General features: G+C 42.1%; 2 protein-coding genes across 2 annotated transcripts in view; both read right to left on the bottom strand.

The window, feature by feature from the left end:
- The window catches only part of herc1 (HECT and RLD domain containing E3 ubiquitin protein ligase family member 1), a 55,633-nt gene extending 46,126 nt beyond the window's left edge, over window positions 1-9,507 (bottom strand). Inside the window, exons 1-9 of the mRNA XM_070915417.1 lie at window positions 9,449-9,507; window positions 4,860-5,836; window positions 4,328-4,423; window positions 3,917-4,111; window positions 2,688-2,999; window positions 2,298-2,394; window positions 935-1,078; window positions 458-585; window positions 18-162 (exon numbers count right to left, since the gene is read on the bottom strand). Coding sequence (XP_070771518.1) covers window positions 18-162; window positions 458-585; window positions 935-1,078; window positions 2,298-2,394; window positions 2,688-2,999; window positions 3,917-4,111; window positions 4,328-4,423; window positions 4,860-5,810 — 2,068 coding nt within the window. The 5' untranslated portion in view covers window positions 5,811-5,836; window positions 9,449-9,507. The remainder of the gene's footprint in view (window positions 1-17; window positions 163-457; window positions 586-934; window positions 1,079-2,297; window positions 2,395-2,687; window positions 3,000-3,916; window positions 4,112-4,327; window positions 4,424-4,859; window positions 5,837-9,448) is intronic.
- A 4,197-nt stretch (window positions 9,508-13,704) lies between these two features.
- Window positions 13,705-20,809, bottom strand: dapk2a (death-associated protein kinase 2a). Its single transcript, XM_070903273.1, has 9 exons — window positions 20,779-20,809; window positions 20,438-20,562; window positions 18,111-18,332; window positions 17,626-17,764; window positions 16,635-16,764; window positions 16,153-16,228; window positions 15,903-16,055; window positions 15,748-15,793; window positions 13,705-14,524 (listed from the first exon to the last, which is right to left on the bottom strand). The coding sequence occupies exons 2-9, from the start codon at window positions 20,497-20,499 to the stop codon at window positions 13,880-13,882; spliced, it is 1,473 nt and encodes a 490-aa protein (XP_070759374.1). The 5' UTR covers window positions 20,500-20,562; window positions 20,779-20,809; the 3' UTR covers window positions 13,705-13,879.
- Window positions 20,810-21,492: the final 683 nt, after the last annotated feature.

The raw sequence follows: 21,492 nt of genomic DNA, 5'->3' as shown, positions 1-21,492 counted from the left end.
AAGGAAGAGAAAACTACCATGTGACAAGGCCAGGCAGTGACTGTCCCCTATGGAGATGTCCACCACCCTGGTGGTAGCCAGCTCCTCGATTAGTTTGGGTCTGAGTGCCGTGGCCTCAGAAGAACCACAGCCCAGGCAAGCACCACAGCCCCAAGCATACACCTAAAAACAAGTGACATGAATCAATATTAGTGGATCAGTTCTGCTTTTCACATTGCAACGCAGTTTATTTTGGTCCTTGATGAGGAAACCGTGAGACTATATCTTTGAGACAAAGAAGAGAAGAGCTGTGTTACATAACAAGTCCTGACCTTAAAATATATCACTGTCAATGTCCAAACTGTCAATAGGAATCGTAAACAGCTGCATGACACGTGTTCGACAACTTCAAGCCTACAGTTTTTCTCAACAAACCCTTTACTCTGTCTTGATTAACAGCGCAGGAATGATGTCCTACCTGTCCGGTAGAGGTTAAGGCGAGTGACGACTGGCTTCCTGCACACACTTTCCTGATGAACATCCCCTGCAGGGCCTCCACTACTTTTGGCTTGTAGACTCGATTAGTATCACCATGACCTAGTTTTCCTGCAGGACAACACGTATTTTTTCTTTAGAACGATTCATTTGCTGTATGAGCATATACTGACATCTTTGTGATGTGCAATGGTTTGACATTTTCACACTAAAAAACTGTAATAAACTATATAAAATATAGTTTTCTAAATAAATAAATAAATATTCTATATATAAATATATTGTACATTCTGAGCATATACAGAAATGTGAGTATTATGCACACACTTTAGAAAAGTACATACATACAAAATTCAAATTTCAAAAGATTAATATTCCAATTTATAGGGTTAATTGTAATAAGAAACATTTAAAAGAGACATTTAAGAACAAAGTTAGTCACGGTGAAGGGTTCACACACCATTGTCACCTCCTCCAAAAGACCACACAGTGCGTCCATCCTTTGACAGTGCAATGGTATGGGAGCTACCACATGACACCTCTCCCACATTGCTGATGTCTTTAACCAGGGTAGGAATGTTTCGGCTGTTGCTGTCACCGTGACCTGCAACCGCAAACAATGAAAAAAGGTCAGGATGTTTACATTACATGGAAACTATAGAAGAGAGAGAGAGAGTTTTTACTCAAACCCACTGTTTTCTACAGTATGTAAGCCCGCTCATCAGGGCCATCAGCCTTGTTGACGGGCATCGTTGTGTCAGGAAAAGCCAAAGTCCACAGCCAAAGTGGGCGTTAATCAACGTGCCTCTAATGACGCTCCACTTCACAGCAGACGCATGTTGCACTTAAGGATACAGGGTGTTGTATGGATTGTAAATCCCTCTAATTTTGGGCTTTATACATAAAACGGACCTGGCAATATATCTGTCATTTGATACTTATCCAAACAGCTTTGAAATTAGTCATGAGGAAAATGTTTTTGAGGAACCTGGAGGAAATGCCTAATACAAACAGGATTCATAGCACAATCTGTTCAACTATGCAAGAGCTCCCCTACTCTCAGACCCAGAATCACAGAGGACATTTATATATCATGACACAGAGGAGGGGAAGATGAACTTAAGTTTTTTTTCAATAAAATAAAGAACATACTGATCGTAGTGTACGTTAGAGATTGAGTAGAACGTAATCTCGTTGGCTGTGTCGGTAGTTACCAGCCTCAGTGAATTTCACGTCACGTTTCAGAGATAAACATGTCCCAACTCCTGAAATTCAGAAGTTGCTAGCTGCTAGTTGCTAGTTGAATGTTACCAGTCACACGAAGTCAGTCTCTTACCAGAAGCTGTCCCAAACTATGATTCAGGATGAGATCTGGAGAAGCTAACACTTACTGTAAAATGACAACGCTGTCAGGCTGAATTACCCCCTGCCAATCTCTAACTGATGCACCACAGATTGATTGACAGCTACCAGTAACTAACTAACTACAAGCAGCAAGAAAGGCTTTCCAGCTGTGTTGCTAGTGTGAGATTGTATGTCTATAAAGCAGTATACTGTACACACACAGAAATGTAAAATGTGTTGTTGCAAAGTTACTTCTGAGATGAAACCATCAAAGCTGACCTTGTTTTCGTGGAGTGACAGCGTGTTAACGCAGAACCGCCATCTTTGCTGAAACCTCAAATATTCTTTCACAAATTGTACTAAAACTTTGACGCCCCAAAACAGACAATCAGCACAGCCATACTGGGAACTAATTGAAAAGTCCAGCCGTATATTAAGAGATCCTTTTCATGTTAGGATGAATTAGTTCAGCAACTTACCTAATCGTCCAAAATCTCCTTCACCCCATGTGTACAGCTCTCCATCCTCACTGACTGCAGCACTGTGTCTGTAGCCAGCAGACACACACACCACCACCTGACACGAGACAAAAGCCACACACATCATCATTCTTCACTAATGCCAGAAAATACACAAGCAAAAAGACATCTATTGAATTTACCTTGTCGATTTTCATAATAGGAGGTATCGGAGAAAACAATAATCTTACAGCTGGTGCAAAAACATTTCACCGAGTGAAGGGGGGGAAAACAGAGATGGTCATATCTAGAACACCTCTCTTCATCACTAGATTTACAGAATAAAACGTTGGAAAGTGTAACATGTCAATAAAATACCATGTGTAGGTTGTACTCTGGGTGAAACCCTACCTTCCCCTGTAGTGGCCCCTGGATAAGTTTAGGGTATTTCTGTGTTGAGCTGTTCCCGTGACCCAGTTTGCCATAATCACCGTCACCCCAGCTGAACACCTCACCCTCCGTAGTGAAGGCCAGCGTGTGACCGTCTGAGCCTTTGGACGACGACACCTTCTTGATGGCACGGTGGGGTTCAAAGGTCAGCTTCTTGAGCGTTGATTGGTTGTTAGAGTCCCCGAGGCCCAAGCGGCCGTAGCTGCCCTTCCCGCACGCCCGGACAGAGCCATCGGAGGAGATTACAAAAGTGCAGTACTGGCCTGCCTCAATCTGCAGAGAAATGAGGAAGAGTTGGGTGTCTGTGTGTAGGGGAAGACTGCAGGCTGACTCAGCATTCTCACACACCGTCGCCCTGGTGAGAACAAACTGACATCCAACTGACGTCACGGCAAAATGTTATGGAGTGATGCTACAGTATATCATAAGACAGCATACCAAATGTTCCATATTAGGAACTAGAATTATTTATTTGAGGTCACAATGACCTTTGAGTCAAAAGTGTCACCTGTTCAGTGTCCGACCAACTGTGAAATATGGTCATCAATTCTTGAGTTATGGCGTTCCTGGGATATGGCGTTCACGAGGATGGACGGAGGGGCAACCCGAAATCAGAATTCCTGCGGCCACGGCTATCGCCAGCGCAGAGGCATAACAACTACTCTGTGCAACGTCACTCTACAGAAATGCCCCAATAGGCACAGTGCACATCTGTCACCTACGCTTCCTTTTATCGTACGAAGACGTGCAGAGATGCAGTAACAACAACAGTTCTGTGGGCGGGAGCATTGTGAATAATACGTTTTACAACTTATAAGTTATCTTCATAGCGGGGTTTCCCTTCTCTCCGAACAGCGTAGGAGAGAAATAAAACTCTTCGAACAAATACAGCATGACACTATGCTTTGATCTACAGCTGATGTTTGCCTGTGGGAGAACCAGTGAAATTTGAATTTGAATGCATTATCATCATTTCATCATGTCTTTGTAACGCCCCTCTTACAAGCTGATCAGTGTAATCCAGGCCTTCAAGGAAAATATGTTCTTCCCCTTAAAATCCAATAAACCATTTGCCAAAACCACGACAGTTTCTCTACTTCTCATGATGAATACAGGACAACGGGTGTTTCCTCTCTCATCATGTGCAGACATACAGCTCTACAGCAGACATGTGGACTGTTTTCTCTTACTGTCTGTGCATCCGCGAAGCTAGCGGCCAGTTTGGGCTGCAGGATCTTCTCCTGTGTACCCTCCACTAGCTGGTGGCTGCTGTTACTGCCCCACACATACACCTCGCAGGTTTCAGACACCACGGGTGCCTCCCCGGTCTGTATGCTGTCCGGACTGACACAGGTGCGAGAGTAGTCGGATGCCATTCGACATACCTGGAAGAAAAGGACATGATTAAAGACTGATAGTTAAAAATTCTCCTTCTCCTTCCAAGTAAAGTAACAATAAGCATGACACATTTTTGAGGGAGACTTTGAGGAAATGTATTACATTTTCAAAATGAACCCTCTAGGCGATAGGCAACAGCTACAGCAATTTTTCAACAAACAAGGAGTAAGTCCTGAAAGTAAAATACTGTTTAAATTCCTTACTTCTTCAAAAAGACAGAGTGCTGCCTCATACAATGAGCACAGGCCATCAGAGGTCCGTGTGGGTTCACGCCACTGGCTGCGATCTGCTGAGGAGCCCTGAGACAATCACATTAACAAATCAATGTTTAGACCAAATCAATTAAACAATATGGGGCCGTTATCACACCTTAAGTTCATAACACCTGCACTATAAAGCATATACATTCATGACGTTTGTTGTTCATTGTCCTGAACATTTTGTGCTGTAAGTTTCTATTGTTTCCACAGTTTTCCATAGAGATGAAAATAAATAATATTTAATTTAATACTCAATAAAAGGAGCGTGGCATTATTAAGCCCATTTGTCAGCTCGGAGCAATGGAAAGCTGTCTAAGCTATTGTGTCTTTGATGTAAGCAGAAGGAAATTTGCTGCATTCTGGCTTGAATTATTAAACCACAAAAAAACTCCATTCTGTCAACATTGTTCAATTCGATTCAAAGGGCTTTATTGGCATGAAAGTTTCAAAAGCATCATTGTTGATGTTTACTTACCAAAGAGCGTCTCATCTGCATGAGGATGTTCATGAAACAATCATAGCCGATGAGCCCCTCTTGGTTCTGTAGCACCTTATTCTCCTCCATAGTACTGACCACAGCTGATGCAGCCAAGGCCATCTCAATCCATTCCAGCAAGTAGCGCAGGGAACCCCTCTGGGAAGCCAGCCCTAGCAGTAGCTCTGAGGCGAGACGTCGCCCTAAAATATCCGCCCCAGAGTTTGGCATGGTCACTCCCTTCAGGAAAGTGGTGACCTGGGCCAGGCAGTCCAGGCCCATTGGTGGGATCTTGCTCTCGTTGGCCAGAGAGAGGGGTGGCAGGGAGCTAACCACATCAATGGCTGTGTGAATGACATCATTACACAAGTTTATGTTCCCCCCAGAACCTCCACCAGGGCTAGGCGGAGGAGGCATCATCCAGCTTTGGCGCAGCAGAGCAAAAAGAAGGCTGAGGCCCGTGCGAACACCCATCTCAATGAGGGCATCGGTGCTGGAGCGAGGCCGCTCGCTGACAGAGTGCAGATCAGCTGAGCCCGAGTTGTTCTCTGGAGAGTGCTGCTGCTGCTTGACCTTTCCCTTGTCGTGGTACTTGTTAGAAAGTGCGTAGAAGATACGCTGGAGCACCAGCACTCGCTTGCGCAGGGCAGCAGCAAAGGGAGAGTCAGAGCAGACCATCTTGGCCAAGGCCAACTGGCTGCTGAGCAGAGCATCCAGGTAGTGCTCCTGTTCATCGCTGGAGAGGGACTCGCGCTCAAAGTCTGGAAGCTGGGGGCCCTTCAGACACAGCACCTGCTGGGGCAGCAGCACAGCCTCTTTGTTGGTCAGCAGCTTTGAGTAGAGCACCGAGACTCCCTCCCGCGTGGCTATTGACTCGCTGTCCTCCGTAATCCATGAGCTGTTTAGGTGCTCCAGCCATTTGAGTTTCACCGGGGGGATCATTAAAGCCATGGCATGTCACTCTGGAGCCATCAGTCCTGAAAACATTGAGTCGACATCATACAAAATGGTAATATCAAGCTTGAGAACAGCATGAGGGCTGGATAAAACTATAATCTTCAGTTTGATTATCAATAGTTTCCAGTTTTCTAAAACTCTTCTAAGCATCAACCACGACAAATTTAACACTGCTTTTTCACTGGATAATCATATGACGTAACATGAAGTAAAAAAACATTTTCCTTAAAGTGGACCTTTGTGCTATAAAAGCAGATGAGGAGGAGTAGTCCAGGTTATCTATATCTGCCCTACAGAGTAGGACTGTGTGCTGAAAAGTTCTGGTGACTTTATGGGAACTTAGCATGTGGTTATAAGCTCATAATATATTCATATATAGAACCAGAACACACATTTTCATCATCATCATCTAGATATTTGTTATGTTACTGTTGTTTGCTCGATTTATCTTTTAACATTTACTACAAATTGACGTCCCAAAAGTGCAAAAAGGCAACACTGTCTGTAGGAGCACACGTGCATTACTGAACTGTAAAGAGATCATGACTATTCATTAAAGGGCGATATCACTGGAACATGAAATTTGATTTATTCCATGTTGGAGCAATTCTGTAAGGTGCTTAGTCATGTGCTAACTCTGCTTTGCTACGATCAGAGTATGAGACACCAGCGAGGGCTGAAAATGCTTGGCCGCAGGAATAAAACTCTGCAAGGAATGAAAGTACAGGGGATGACAGATATAAACAAGTAAAGATTTTCACACGGACTTGCTTCTTTTAAACCGAGTATACATGTCAATTTGACCCATTTTACCTTTTGAGCTGATGAAACACAGTTAACCTTTCTTAAACTCCATGAAAAATATCCTCTCCTCATACAGGCTCATGAACATCTTTGTGAAATGTTGAAAGCAACAACTTGTTTTGAATTATATTAGTAAAAGCTTTCATCATGTTAATCGAAGTATTATTAAGTGTACCAAAATGATATATGCACACTGATTACATTTAGAGGACACACTCCAGCCCGCCCTATTATAAACACTAAATAAACAAATAAAAAGCTCGCACACTGCAGGACTCCATCTTATTTATTGCACCAAGGCGACGTTTCGAACACAACTGCTCTTCATCAGACCAGCACCAACATTAGCAGTTGTGCTCGAAACGTCACCTTGGTGCAATAAATAACTGAACACTGGAGCACTGCAGAGTGCAAGCTTGTTGCTTGTTTCCTTCGTGATCAGCTCTATTTCGACTCAGCACTTGCACTCTTTGGTTCGGATGTGTGTGTGCACACTCCTTTTTATATTGTAAACACTACACATGTGTTGACCTGTGCATAACAGGTCAGAGAAGTCCAAACTTGGCTTTAAAGCTTCTTAAGGAAGGTAAAATTTGAACCAGTTGCAATCTAGAGCCAATTCTCTTTAGCCAACCCTACTGCTTCTGCTGCCTCTCAGTTAGTTCGTACAACAACTATAAAGAAGTGAAGAGTAAAGTGTGTGTTCTGGGTCAAAATGGCCAACATCCCATCCAAATACGTTTATAAAAGTGGCACATATTCTTGTGAAAGAATATGATCCATACCTGAGTAAAGGGGTGATAACCGGTAAACTCAACAAATTCTGACAAGGTTCAAATTCAAATGTAGTTCACACTGCCACAAGTGTGTGTATAGGAGGGATTGAGGTGTCACAAATAATCTACCAGAGCAAACAAGCATTTTATGCAGAGCATGTATGTCCAGAGGCATGTCCAGTTAAGGACAATGCCCATCCCCATCATGTATGTAAATTAGGGTCGAATCTTCAAAACAACACCACGATGAACAAAAGCCTCAGAAATTACCAATGATGTTAATCAATTCTGTGGGATGAAGTCAACAAAAACTGAACATTAAAGATTTACTGCAGGGTGTATATAACCAATCACAGATGAGACCCCTCATATATTCAATGTAATCAATGTAAACTGAAGCCTATTATCTCACTGCTGAAATAAAACTCCATTCAGACACAGCGTCTGCACTGATCTATTTGACTTGTGAACATGACCTCAAATAACCATGGAAGCAAGCAGTGAAGTGCGTGTGGATTGACAAGACGATGGATCTGTCGACAAACAGATCGTGGGAGGCATTGGCAGCCTTTGTGATATCAGTCTGGCTATGGTTAAATACAGTAATATACTATTTCAGGCTCAGCACCTAGTATGATTTTGGCAAGTTGTACGTCAGGTATAGAAACCAAAACAGCACCATTCCTGGCTAAAGCACACATAACTTTACAACACTGTTATGACAGCTTTACACTGAGAAAGTGGGTCAATCACGAGCGACTCAGAAGGTGACATTAGTCACTTACAAGAAAGAAAAATGGCAGGAAATTCTACCGGAAAAGAAACACAAGCGTTATCAATTGCTTGCTGTTGTTTGCCAAGCCTCACAAGCCAAACACAAGGTCTACTGTGAGCGTTACCTGATCTATCCAGAATGGTCATGTCATGGGAACTGATGTGATTTTATTTAAATACAAAGCCTATATGTGATCTACAGAAACACGTCCATCTCTGAGAAACTGACATGGAAATGCTGCAGACTTTAACCAAATTGCACCCATTTACCCAGAATATCCCATGCATTGTTTTTTTTTTTAATCAAAGTCATGTTTACTAATCCATAAATCTCTTAAATTGTGGTTCAATGTGTGAGTAAGCAGACCAAGACACTAATTCCCTACAGCTTGAGTAACAATAAATCCATCATGCTGTTGTATATAATGTCTCTCTCTCTGATATTCTGTGCTTCTTGGTGCCTGTTTAGCCCCAGGTTACTGTGAAGGTGAGGCACTTTCTTCAGACACCCCTTCACGGTGTTGACAGTCACATTAATAAGGTTACAGGAAACAATACAGTTGTTTAGGTGCGACTACAGTATGATTATAAGCGGTTAGCATCTAGCTAGCTAACTGGACAATCATCTGCAACAACGGCCCATGCTTGTAGCTGAGGTTGTGAGCCCATAGCTACAACCACCGGCAGATAACATCAGACAGCTAGTACCGTGACACAGCTGGCTGGAGAGCAGAGAGGGCTGCTAACCTGCTTGTTGTGTCAGATTAGAAAAGGCAGTTTTCCTGTGATGATAATCACCAACAGCTAACAGTTCAAATCACTGACATTACATGAGACTGGCAACCATTCAAGACATGGCATCACACGAGCAACGTCAACAGTAACCTTACCAACTAGCTCTTGAGGCAAACCAACACGTTAACGTTAAATGTTATGCTATATTGTTGTTTGTTTCGCGACAAACCAAGAAAGGCGGCTGTCAACTGACGCTACTGTTTACGTTAGCTAACGTTAGCTAACTTTCCTCACGTCACTCAGCTAGCAAAGCATAAAATACCTAAACATAGACGTAAACCCGTCATGTGCAGGTGTGACAGGGTGATAATAAATACGGTACGTATTCATACCAGTATGCATACCTGTCCGAAAAGCCCAACTCTGTGTAGCGTGAGCTATTTTGGCCAGTATTAGGTTGGCTTATCTGCTGTATCATAGCGTCAAGCTGGTTAGCTTGCTAGCTACACTTTCTAACGTTAGCTGGAATAAAAACTCGCTTACCAGTAACTGTCAGGGGCCTCCTCTTCTTTGCGTTGAGCTTACACAAGAACCGAACTGTGCTTCATTGCATAAACACGAACGGCTCAGTCAATATCCTTACGCTTTGAAAACGTTATTGTGAAAGGGTTAGGCAGAACCATGCATGGCTTTCCATGCCTCCGCCCGCCTCTCCCGTACCTTCCACTGCAATTAGGTCCGGGGAGCAGTCTGCTCAGTCCCAACCCCTCACCGAGCCCCAACCCCGGGCGGTGACGTTGGGACCTGTCTGTCTGGCTGTTTGCCTGTCTGCCTGATTACTTTTCCTGCCTGTCTACCTGCGTACATGTACTCTCTCCCTGTACGCTGTGTATGCTCACACCGTATAGTCAACAGTGGTTCATCCACTCTCATTCACGCCCACAAAGACAAAGGGGTCCAAAGCACACAGTGGTTTTACATGGTCAGTGGTTTCAGCAATAGGTGACCAATCCTGCCATGTAACTGTTAAATGTCATTTATAATTTACAGTATATCTTGACAGTTTCACCTCAGCATCAGCAGTTAATTGTAGCATATTAACACATTTGTTTAATAGTCATGGTTATTAATTATTATGGTGAGGTTAATAGAAATTCACTCAGTTGTGACATGATGTAATGTCAAGTGGTCTCTAAAGTGGGTTTTGTGGTTATCTTTGCAGAGCAGACTCCAGAGTGTCAGTCTCCTCCTTATCTCAGAAGCTGTTTTGTGATATATACATATACATATATATATATATATTGAGGGCAGGGCATATTTATGAGTGAGATGGGGGATGACATGTTACAAATATCCTCAGTTTGAGTTGCTCCCCTCAGGGCGATGCCATAGAATAATACTCCTGGCAAAGAAAAGATCTACAAGGGTTCTTTTATCCCAAAATGCAATTAATGTCGTCAACAAACATGAGAGTTTAGGCTGTACACCGTGGGTATGAATACACTGACTGTTGTACAGCCAAGAGATCTGTGTTCTGTTCATGTGATGCTCTTATCTTGTGGATGTGTTTATATTTTCCTGGGTGAGACAATAAAGTTTATTCTGTTATATTCTATTCTGGGCTCTGACGGTCTTAAACCTCCCTATTTACATTTAAACTTCATCTAAGTCTTTAACCACTGAGAGTTTCAGTGTCATTATCTCAGGCAGCTTAAACATTCTCTGTTAATCAAACACAAACCAATGTTTAGATGAATTTGGTGACACAGCTGGATATTATTATTATTGTTATTATTATGGATTAACAGTTTAAATAAAGGAAGAGTTGCTCATCATTTTGTGGAAGCTTTAATCCTCTTGCAGTGCTGTCAGTGCTTACGCTGTATTTTAGTATGTATGCAAAGCTTTAATCTTTCCATAGCAGATGTTTTTTTTTCTGTTTCCTGTTTGTTCATTTTATTCTTGGGTATAACTCAATTTTTCAGTTGAATCACATTTTGTTTTTCTTTTGTTTTCTTTACGCATGTTACCATTATTTAACAGTCAGTTAATCAGATCTTAAGTTTATAAAGTCAAACATAATAAAGACATAATGATAAGAGCCCAAGGTGACGTCTAAAAATAGTCCATATTTCCTGACTCACATGCTAAAAACTAGATATTTATAGGATCTTTTATTTACTATTAAATGAAACAACAAAAAGCAGCAAATCCCCACACAAGCTGCAAGCTGTTGCAAATGTCTGGTTTTGGCTTTAAACAGTTATTAACAATTATCCAGAATGCCAATGAGCCACATTTTCTTTTTGATTGACTAATCGATCAATCAACTTTTAATTTCAGTACCAGTAAAGCGTAGGAGTGCATTTGTGTAGCTGAGAGGTGCAGCTTGAAGAGACTGTCTGCAGGCTCCAAGAGGCCAGCCGCCTTCTGCATCTATTTCCATTCTGGTGATGTGGATGGAGGCCACAGAAGGCAGCAGCAGCAGCTTCATCAGTATTGTGAGTTGTAACTAACTCTAACCCTATCACCAGATCCACAAGAGTGTGTGTGCTGTGATCGGCTCCCTGGCCACTAACTTTCTCAGCTGAGGCCTAACTTCTGTACACTGTACCACCTGATTAAAGCTTCAGCCTCAGCCCTGTATGCTCCTTCACCACAATGTGAGGCCATGCCCTCTGGAGACGCGTCATCTGCAAATTTCAACATTTTAACAGATTTTAAATCGGATGTACAATCAGGAGTTCTATGGTAAGACGTTCTTCTGGACTTTAACCTGTTTCAAATAGTGATATTTCATTTGTAACGTCATCAGTCTCCAGATTGAGGTCACTTGAATATGATATACATACATATGCAATTTCCACTTTCATGACTGTAAAAACACCTGCAGGTAAGCTGCTTTCTTTACACACCGTTCAACACTGGTGCTCTCAAAGTTGCAAAGTCAATTCTTGGCCTCAAGGGGCAGAAAAATGCCCAAACATTTCACAGACACACAGCCCCCACATATCATCACCATCAAGTTGGTATGGCTAACACACAAAACAGTGTTTCTGACCAGGACTGATTTAAACCCAATCACATGACTCCTGAGTCACATGTCCAGGCGTGTTGGAGGACGCAGCAGTTCCAAACTCCGATATTCACTCTTTAGTTCTGGTTTGGTCTCCACCGAGCATCACACAGCAACTTTATCTATTACAAGTGGACACCTCAGCAGATGCTACTGGGACAAGCACAGTGGGTGCTGCTGTATACCCCCTGTTCTGTTGTTTGCTCAGACGTTATTTTATTTAAATGTTAAGTTTGTAATACTGATCATTTACAAAGAATGTTTGCTGGCATGGAAGCCATTCAACACTGCCATGTCATTGACAGAGAGCTGAGTGGTGATAGGCTGAAGGTTTTGTCTCCTGCGGGTTAAATGTGTTGGACTCTTTCATACATGCTGCCTTTTTATGTTAACTGGCTCACATTTGGAGAATGCATCAATTTTTATACCTCAATCATGTTTTGTGTGATGAATCATTTTCCTAAAAGAAGAAACTGCAGGTGGTGGTTAAATATAGTGAGTTTGAAGTGTTTTGAGGAAAAGAAGAATAAGTTTAAATAGTTAAAAAGTTTAAAAGTGGACCCAAGAACAAAGTCTGGGTAAAAATATTTAGTTATACAGTTAGTTATGAAAAGGGTTGCTTAGATTCAGTCTACCAGTTAAAATGAGCATCACATAAATCCACGTGCTCTCAGAATAGTAGTATCTGCTTCTGTTGTGGGAGGGAGCTCTCTGGGTGTTGGTTTCAGGAGGTTCCCCTGCTGGTCTGAAGTCTCAGTCGTGTCTGGCAGCGCCCCTCTTCACTGCCCTCATGACTGCAGCCCCGGGGCTGACACACTTGTTAGCTCCATGATTCAGCAGCGGGCCCAGGGAGTTTGAAAGTTTGATTTTAAATGGCATTTCAAATGAATCCTGAGACCATTTTCACCACCACGAAAAACTGAGAAAACGAAAACAACGTTCATGTAACTTATTCTGCACGACTGGTCTACTTACTCATCAGAAAACAGGAAACAACACAGTTCTTCTTAAATTCTGCATCCAACTGTATTCAAGCAATTTTAAGACTTCAGTTTGGGCACTGTGTAGTTTAAGTAAAGACATTTTATTGCTTTTCATGTCGTGCAAGCACCTTAAATGCCCAAAATGCTCCCAGCTCTATAGAAAAATACACTTGACTTGGTAATGTGGAAGTCCACAACAAAGAATTTCAGTCAACAAAGTCAGAAGTTGGTTCACTGGACTCGAGTGAACACTGTGCTGCTCTTCTGTACGTGCTGATGAACACATGTTTATTCATGAGACTTCTAAAATAGCATTAATGTCAGGAGTGCGACGGTCTAGTACAAACAAACAAAGCAAACACTATTGTGTAAGCGTGCTTGTGTAAACATCAGCTGGCTGTCACAGTATTGATCAATCTGGACTCATGAGTCCTTTTTACTTTTGAGTGTTTGAATGAATTCAATTTCGTTTAAAAAAAGTATGTAAATATATGATTTTTATCAATAGTCCATGTGCACTTTAGACGGGACACTGACAAATATCGCTAAGCATTTAACAAAACACACATATATAGTACAAATACAAATGTTCATACTGTTTTCATATGTGGCTATCACAGCCATTACCTGTCTTTACCTTCATCTCCAACACACAGCACAACAGACTGACATAATATACCAAATATTATACTGAAATGCTTTTGCTTCACATTGCACTGTATGTGAGGACGTAGCTTTTTGTTCAAATTATTATTTTCAGCACGACAATGTACGTTTGTTCTGCAGGAATAGGACAATACTTCTCTGATGCGAAACTATTTCAGTCAAATATTTGTGTAGCAACAGGGCCTGACCCAGTGCAAATAACTGTTTTATTAAATATATAATAACAGTTTTATAATAATTGTGAAGTATCTATCTTTGCTGTCCGGTCTCAAAGTCCAGGTTGATCCCGGAGAGCAGCTCTCCTCCACAGGAGCGGTTCAGCAGCTCTTTCAGGGCTTCATTCACGTCGTTGTTGAAGAAGTTGCAGTTGGGGTATCCTCCACCACCTCCATCCATGGGAAATGAACCCATCACCTCCTGCACCCACTTCAGCTCATTGCTAAGCTCCAGACGCAGAGCATCGAAATGGTTCTGTCTCTCCTGGTAGCGGTTGCTGATGGCACCGAGGCCAGAGCTGAAAGCCTGCATGTCGTCCTGCAGGCTCCTCTTAAAGGCCTCCACCTTACGGAACTCATAGCGGATCTGCGAGAGCTCGTGGCGCACGCCTTCACTCTCCTCCTTGTACCAGGCCTCCTTCTCGTTGTATATAGAGACCATGGCATCGATGTCTTCTTGCAGAGAGTCATGGGCTGCTGCCAGGCTAACGAACGAGCTCTCCATCTGGTCTATGTCCTCCACCACCTGGGCAAAGCGCTCAAAGTTTACATAGGTGTTGTTGGGTGGCATGCTGGAGTGGGACTTGATAGTGTACTCCCTCAGGCGCTTGGTCTTCAGCTGGCGCCGCTCCCGTTTCTTCGGCTCCTGGGCTTTATTTTCCTCCTTGTGCTCGTTGGACTTTAGGGTTTAAAGAAGGGATAGTTAGTAACTGTCGTCCCGAGAGGGAAGAGCAGGCACAGATACAGAGAGCTCATGCAATTAAGCAAGTGCATCAGGTAGGCTTGGGTTACAGGTGCATTACAAACCACAAATATTTCTTCCCTCTCCCATATCATGTGCAAAACACAGGCGTGTGCACAACGAGGCAGGAGGGAAACAGTTTCAGATGTCCAGGATGAGTAGCCTTCCATGTCGAGCCAAGAGGTGGCCAGCGGTGGTTACTGCCACCATAAACTAAAGGGTGGCCACCCAATAAAACCATTTGGGTTTAAGTTTGTTTATTTGCACAAGTTAAAGTCAAACAAATGACACAACTAAAACTAATGTGCAGGACTTTTCCTAACCCTAACTTAATGTTTACTTTATTCATGTGTTGGACAGGAGTTACGTTAACTTGGAATAGTTCTGACAAATTGAGAAACTGGGTTTTCGTGCCTGCAGGTCATCGCAGTGTTTTTTATGGGTTCCAAAATTTTCATTTGCTTTTCTACTTTGAGTTCTTGCTACCCACTAGACTATTTATACAGTATTTATACACCTAATATTAACGAGCAAACATCCTGTAACCTGCACCGATAGTCTAAAGAAGCAGGCTGCAATCATGTCAGCAGGCTAAAAGGCAAGCAAGGAAAACGACATGATATATTATTCCTCATGGTGTATCTATAAGCCTGGAGCTCTATTAGTATTCACTGTTGCCCGAGTCAATAAAAGAAAGAGCGAGAGACCTGAAATAAAGTGACTAAGTGGTCTCAGCATGGGCACCCCTATGAAAAGGTCTCGGCTCCGCTACTGCTCACACTGCCTTTCAGACTCATTAGCAATACTCTTTGCACCAACAGTAAGTTAAAATGGACATATTTGTTTATCCACAAGCACAATTTAGTGTTTCAATTTAGTACAGAAATACCAAATTTAAAAGAGGAGTCAGGGTCAATAGAATGTGTCTCCTGTATGCAGATATTCTCAAGCTGCATAAGAATATATATATATATATAGAACATGTTTCCACAAACATTTAGCTCCAAACTGAAGCAGGTTCGCTGTTTGTCTTTGTTGATGCTGTGCCCAGCAGTCACCAGAGTCACAAATGATTAAAATTCAACACACTGGATTGTTAGAAAACGAAACACTCAGGATGTAATACCGCAAGATGCAGACAAATTCAGTTTTCACTTTACCTTGATCCATGGGTGATTCAGAGCATCTTGAATTGTTAATCTTTTCCTGTAAGAAAACAATAATGTTCCTAAACTGCCATAATCACAGAGGGGTTATGTGACTCTGGAGAGAATTAGAAAATGAAGATGTCACTATGTTCTGCTCGAGCTCTTACTTCTTATCCTTCTCCAACAGCTGGCTGATGAATTTCTTGGCCAGCTCACTGGTGTGACAGAAGAACTCCTCATCAAACTCATAATTTATGGCCGAGATGTTCCCCAGGGTGTCCTGTTTGGTCTCCCCCAGGAAAGGTGAAGCACCGCTCAGCCTGGAAGCAAACATAAAAGGACCAGCAGTTCATCATCTTGTTTGGAGGAAGCTGCAGAATAATGTAAGTGACATTATGTTGTTTGAGGTTCACTTGCAGGATGTAGGTGATGACCCCGATGCTCCACATGTCTGCTTCTAATCCCAGCGGCTCGTAGTTGACGATCTCCGGGGCTTAAAAGGCAAACAGATGACAAGCAGAACGCATCACTGTTAAAGTAGCTGTTTGACACATTACCAGTCCAGCACACTTTTTATCACCACATGTCTCAAGTTCCCACATCTAAACATCTAATATCACAGTTTCTGGATCTTTTTTCGCAGACCAACTCCTCCGGTCGTCTCAGGGAGTAACGACGTTGGTTTTGAGATATTTGATGAGCTTTAGGAGAACATCAATGACTGCTCCATTCATGGCAGACTTCAGTTTGGGCCTGTTAGATGAGCAAATTTGGTCTGACTTTATGTCGGCGGGTGTATCGGGGTGGAGGATTCTGACTTGTGTTTTCTTGTGTTTTTGTATATACTTGTTGAGAAAGTTGAGAAAAAAAAGAAGAAGTAACAAATGAACCCGTCTTACCTACAAACTCAGGCGTTCCAAAGATGTTTTTGAACTCAACCCCGGCTTCAATCTTGTGAGCAAGACCGAAATCAATGAGTTTGATTCTCGGCAACGGCACGTTCTTGTCCAGCAGCATTATGTTTTCAGGCTGCGGAGGAGACAGAGACATTTACGGAGAACATGTTTAAGAACCTCCCACCTCAATAACAAACACGATAACTACAAATGACTGTTATGTTGTTTCTCTCATGATCGCCTGATGCAGTATTCATTCACAAGGTGCAAAACTGCCTGTGTGTCATTTTTACCACAAACAGAAATCCTCACTACAGATCAGTGAGACATGCAGGGAATAGCTATTCATTTCAAAGTTACTGGGAACACCAGTCAACATTCAATTCTAGATTAAACACAGCTAATTGCTCCATCTAGTGGAACAAATCTCCCTCCTGGTAAGACCAGAGGGAAACATCACACTCCACTTACAGAAAAAGAAACTCTAGATGTTTGTTCTATGTGTTGCTCTTGGGTTAAATTAGAAGAAGCAGCAACAATTTCAAAATGTCTTATTTGTAATTTCCTCGACTCTGGCAGCCTCCTAGAAAACCCTTGAAATGAGCAAATCACTAATGAGTCCTTGCACGTACAGCGCGGCAACAGGCCAATAACCTCCTACAGGTCTGGGGGAGGGCTAAAGCAGGAGAAAGCCAAGAAAGCAAAGACGAAAGAGGAGGAAAAACAAAAAGGAAAAAACTAAGTGAAACCAAAATAGATAAATAAATGGTTAAAAGAAAGGGAGAATAAATATATCCTTCAGCAGACTACTACCTACTCCAGTGCTTTGTTATACAATAAGAAATGTCTGCATTTTGCTCAGGTACTTCCTGTTAGCTCTTCTGCATTTCCATCATTTTCTTGGTGTTTCTCTCTCTTGCTTGTCCTCCTGTCGATCACATGTCTTGCTCTAATGATGAACATCCAAACAAACAACAACAAACGCCAGACAAACCTTGAGATCAAAGTGGGCTATTTTTCTGGCGTGGAGGTAGTTCACCCCCTCGAGGATTTGCTTGATGAACTGGGTGGCCTCTTCCTCGCTCAGAGACTCCTTCTGAGCCAGGAAGTCAAACAGCTCCCCTCCAGAGACCCTGGAACACACACTCTCATCATAAATCACTGCAGGCTACTGCTGTTTTCTCAATCAGCAAAAAATAAGAGGGAATGTGGTAAAAGGCACTGACACGGACCTAAATTAAACTTTATTAATTAGTTTGCTGTCATTATGTAACGCTCAGCTAACCCCTCAGCATACAGTTTCTCCTGTAGCTTTAAGACCACACCGACTCTGTCATATTCATCGTCTATCATCTTGTTCCAGCTCTTCACTGAAGCCATATGATGTTATGACTCAATGATTATTCGGGCTGTATTTAAAAAATATGAGATATGCCTGGTTCTCTGTGTTTTCGGGACAACTGATCCTCCGTCACTCACAGCTCCAGGATGAGCACCACATCGGTGCGGTTCTCGTAGACGTCATGCAGCGTGACGATGTTGGGGTGCTGAATCTGCTGCAGGATGTCCACCTCCCGCTCAATCTCCTCCCGCCGCACTCCTCGAGAGCTGGCCATGCTCTGCCGCTTCTTGATGAACTTGGCAGCAAATTCCAGACCTGTGCTTTTCTCTCTGCATTGCTTCACGATGGCAAACTGCCCGCTGAAACACAGGAGTGTGAAAGTTACGTCGCTTTCATGAACTACCGACAAATATAAGCACATAGATGAATTGCTGGATATTAGCTTATCATACATATATTGGTATCTGCTGGTAGAGTATATCAGTCAATGACTAACAACAATTTGTAGACACAAAAATTATCAAAGATACGTTTCAGGTAATTTAGAAACAATGTCGTCATTTATCCAATTTCTCCACCAGAGAGCAAGAACATAAGTCTTTAAAACACCCAGTTTTTATCAAAACATTTTCAATCAATTTATTTTTGTTAACTGTAAAGAGTTTGTTAAAAAATGTATATAAGCTGATATATTGTTTTTTTTAAATCCAGTACCGGCTGGGTCGGTACCGGTCCGGCTAGTCATGTCTTTTTTAAGCCTCCACATTCAGTCTGAAGACATGTTGAATGGTGACATGAAGCTTTTTAAGTTAAATGATAGTATTATTTATTATTCCTGTCCAGATGAATTCCTGATATTTCTTCCGGCTCCAATCTTCTCCCTCACTTCCGCTTTCCCACGCTGTCAACGCCCCAACAATCCTCATTCTGAAGTCACCACATGATCAGTCAACCAATGATATTTCTGCCCTCGTTCCTCGAGGCAATCGACCCCGACAACCCACATCCTCCACATCACAACCAGGAAGCTCAAGGAGATTCAACACAACCACCTGCAGGCTTTACTGCACCACTACCAGCAGCCTCTAGACTCCAGAGGATCCTGTCCCAGATCTCCCGTCTTTACATGGACCCACGCCTGATGAAGATGCCTCACATCAATGGACTCTAATCGCCAAAGTCTTCCTCAGTTGCTTACCTCAACACATATTGAAGGGTCACGTTTAACTGAGGTTTCATTTTCAGTGATAATTCATTTTAGAAATATTTTGATACTTTGCGAGATACACGGATCGGCCTGATGGGGGCGCTTCAATCAGTGGACAACATTTCAAACCACAACTGCTCCATTTTGACTGACTCAAGGCAAATGAGACGGTGTTGAGTTATTGTGATTCAGTCATGTCACTCTAATGTTCCCACCTCTTCAGTCTATTTAAAGTTCTGTGATGAGCCTGACACTCAGATACTCAAGCAAACACTACATTCAAAGGTTATATAATTGTACAGCTGCATCTATTTTTTCTGGTTCACTTGGATGGTTTGTAAGCCAACACTCTACTTCCTCATCTGCAGCCAGTCTGGGAGCAGATATAGCCACGGCTAAAGATAGAAGACTAATTTAAAAAGCAGCTTGGCGTGCAGACAGTTGTCTCCACTTGACGACGCATAGCAACAAAAACTAGCCCTAAAATGCAAACTAGTTTATTTTCCTCTTTTCTATCAGGATGCATTCAGTGTAATCTGATGAGGAACGGGAAGCTTTGGTTTACAATTTGTTAAAGCAGTCAAGGAGAATAAAAATTGAGTTGTCCCAGGTGCAGGGGACGTTTTCAGCACGCAGTTGTTGCCTGTATATCAATATTAGTGATGCCTGACGCACTGTTGCAGATAAATTATACTGGAACAATATGGTAGTAATGTGAAGAAATGCCACAATGCTATCACTTTGAATATTTTCAAATGATCCCCTCGTATATGCTCTGTGTCCTTTCCCATGACAGTGTTCATAAACAGTAAATAAATCATTTATTTATATATAAAACATTAAAATAAAATAAACAGAAGTTTTCTTGTCACTGAAATAAATACATAAATAACTCACATGTACAGAGTTACAGTATGGTCCCAGTTTTTTTGTTGTAGTTCAGTTTCTAGTTAAGATTTTAGCTATTTGTGCTTTTAATATTTTCATTTTGTATTGTTATTTCTTATCTATCCTTGTGTTGTTTTGTGATAGTATATATCGGGATTAATATAATATTCTATCTATCGCCATGTTTCTGTGATGCATGAGGTAGTCATGCCCTGACATATAGGACACTGCCAGTTATTTGGATTGATGTTTACATGAAACCATTATTAATTAATTAATTAAATCCAAACAGATCTAAATAATGTGCGCTTTAATACACGTATTTCACAATGGGGGAAGTAAATGAGTAAAGAAGCTGTATGTCTTTACCTTCCCAACTCTTCACCAATGTCATAGAAATCCTCCACTTTCTGCTGTTTGAATGAGTCCATGGCTGCAGTCCTCACTGGGGGTCTCAGTTCAATACTTCTGGTCCACTTTTCATCTCTCTTCACCTGTAAAAACACACCGCAGTTCATTCATGGCTGATAAAACTGGAAGATGTGTTTTTAAAAGACAAGCTAGCCTGTTAGAGAAAGTGTCTTTGCAGTTGCAGCCAGAGTTGGGACAGTCCGAGTGGACACCGTAACAGACTGTTACTGTACATGTCGCCGGTCATAAATAGATTAATACAGCAGCAGTGCAACATCGGTAAACAGAAAATGTCTCACCGTGTTTAAAACATGAAGTCTTGGTCGTGGACACCATGTCCTCCTCCTGTCCTGCGCGTGGCTCCAGTGTTGAGTTCAGGCCACGAGGACTCTGCCGTGTCCCGACACACACGGGCAGCGCGTCGTGCCGAACTTCATTCGGAAAACTACAAATTTAATGTGGCATTATTTAGAAGTGCATGAAATCGGATTTTTAAAAACTTAACCCGTTGCTATGAGGTCTATACATTAACTAAATATAAACGTAAACAATTTTTCACACTGCTCCTTACACCCTTACATGATAATATAGTATGAAATCTCATTTTAACAAGATGATTCGGGGTATATTCACTCCCTGCCGAATGGAAAACTAAAACGTACCAACTCGGCTGATACATTCAAAATTGTTACATCAGGTAAGTACCTTTCCAGACATTCAAGTAAACTTTTACTCTGCAATAATATGAATGAGGTTTGGCGTCACCGTGTCTCAATTTAACACAGACAGGAACTACACACGTTACCTCTGAGCGCGCGCTCTGCCTCTTGGCTCGACCATCTGTTCAGCTCGCGCTCTGACACCTGTTGTCTCGCGCGCTCTGGCACTCTGTGAAGCCTGAAAATCAATCTGTTAAAAAATGATCTCATTTTAATAAGAGTGATTGATTTAAGCTTTTCTATCTGATATTTATGCTCATAACTTTAAACCATAGTCATTTTGTTAATCTATAG

Source organism: Enoplosus armatus, chromosome 1 (genome assembly GCF_043641665.1).
Source record: "Enoplosus armatus isolate fEnoArm2 chromosome 1, fEnoArm2.hap1, whole genome shotgun sequence".
Taxonomy (NCBI): domain Eukaryota; kingdom Metazoa; phylum Chordata; class Actinopteri; order Centrarchiformes; family Enoplosidae; genus Enoplosus; species Enoplosus armatus.
The sequence above is the reverse complement of the archived record's forward strand: the minus strand, read 5'-3'. Positions and strand labels throughout refer to the sequence as shown.

Coding starts and splice junctions, on each gene's coding strand:
- dapk2a (XM_070903273.1), bottom strand. CDS start 20,499: ATGGACTCATTCAAACAGCAGAAAGTGGAGGATTTCTATGACATTGGT. Junction 16,056..16,152: donor GGGGTCATCACCTACATCCT/GCAAGTGAACCT, acceptor GTTTGCTTCCAG/GCTGAGCGGTGCTTCACCTT. Junction 15,794..15,902: donor CTGTTGGAGAAGGATAAGAA/GTAAGAGCTCGA, acceptor GTTTTCTTACAG/GAAAAGATTAACAATTCAAG.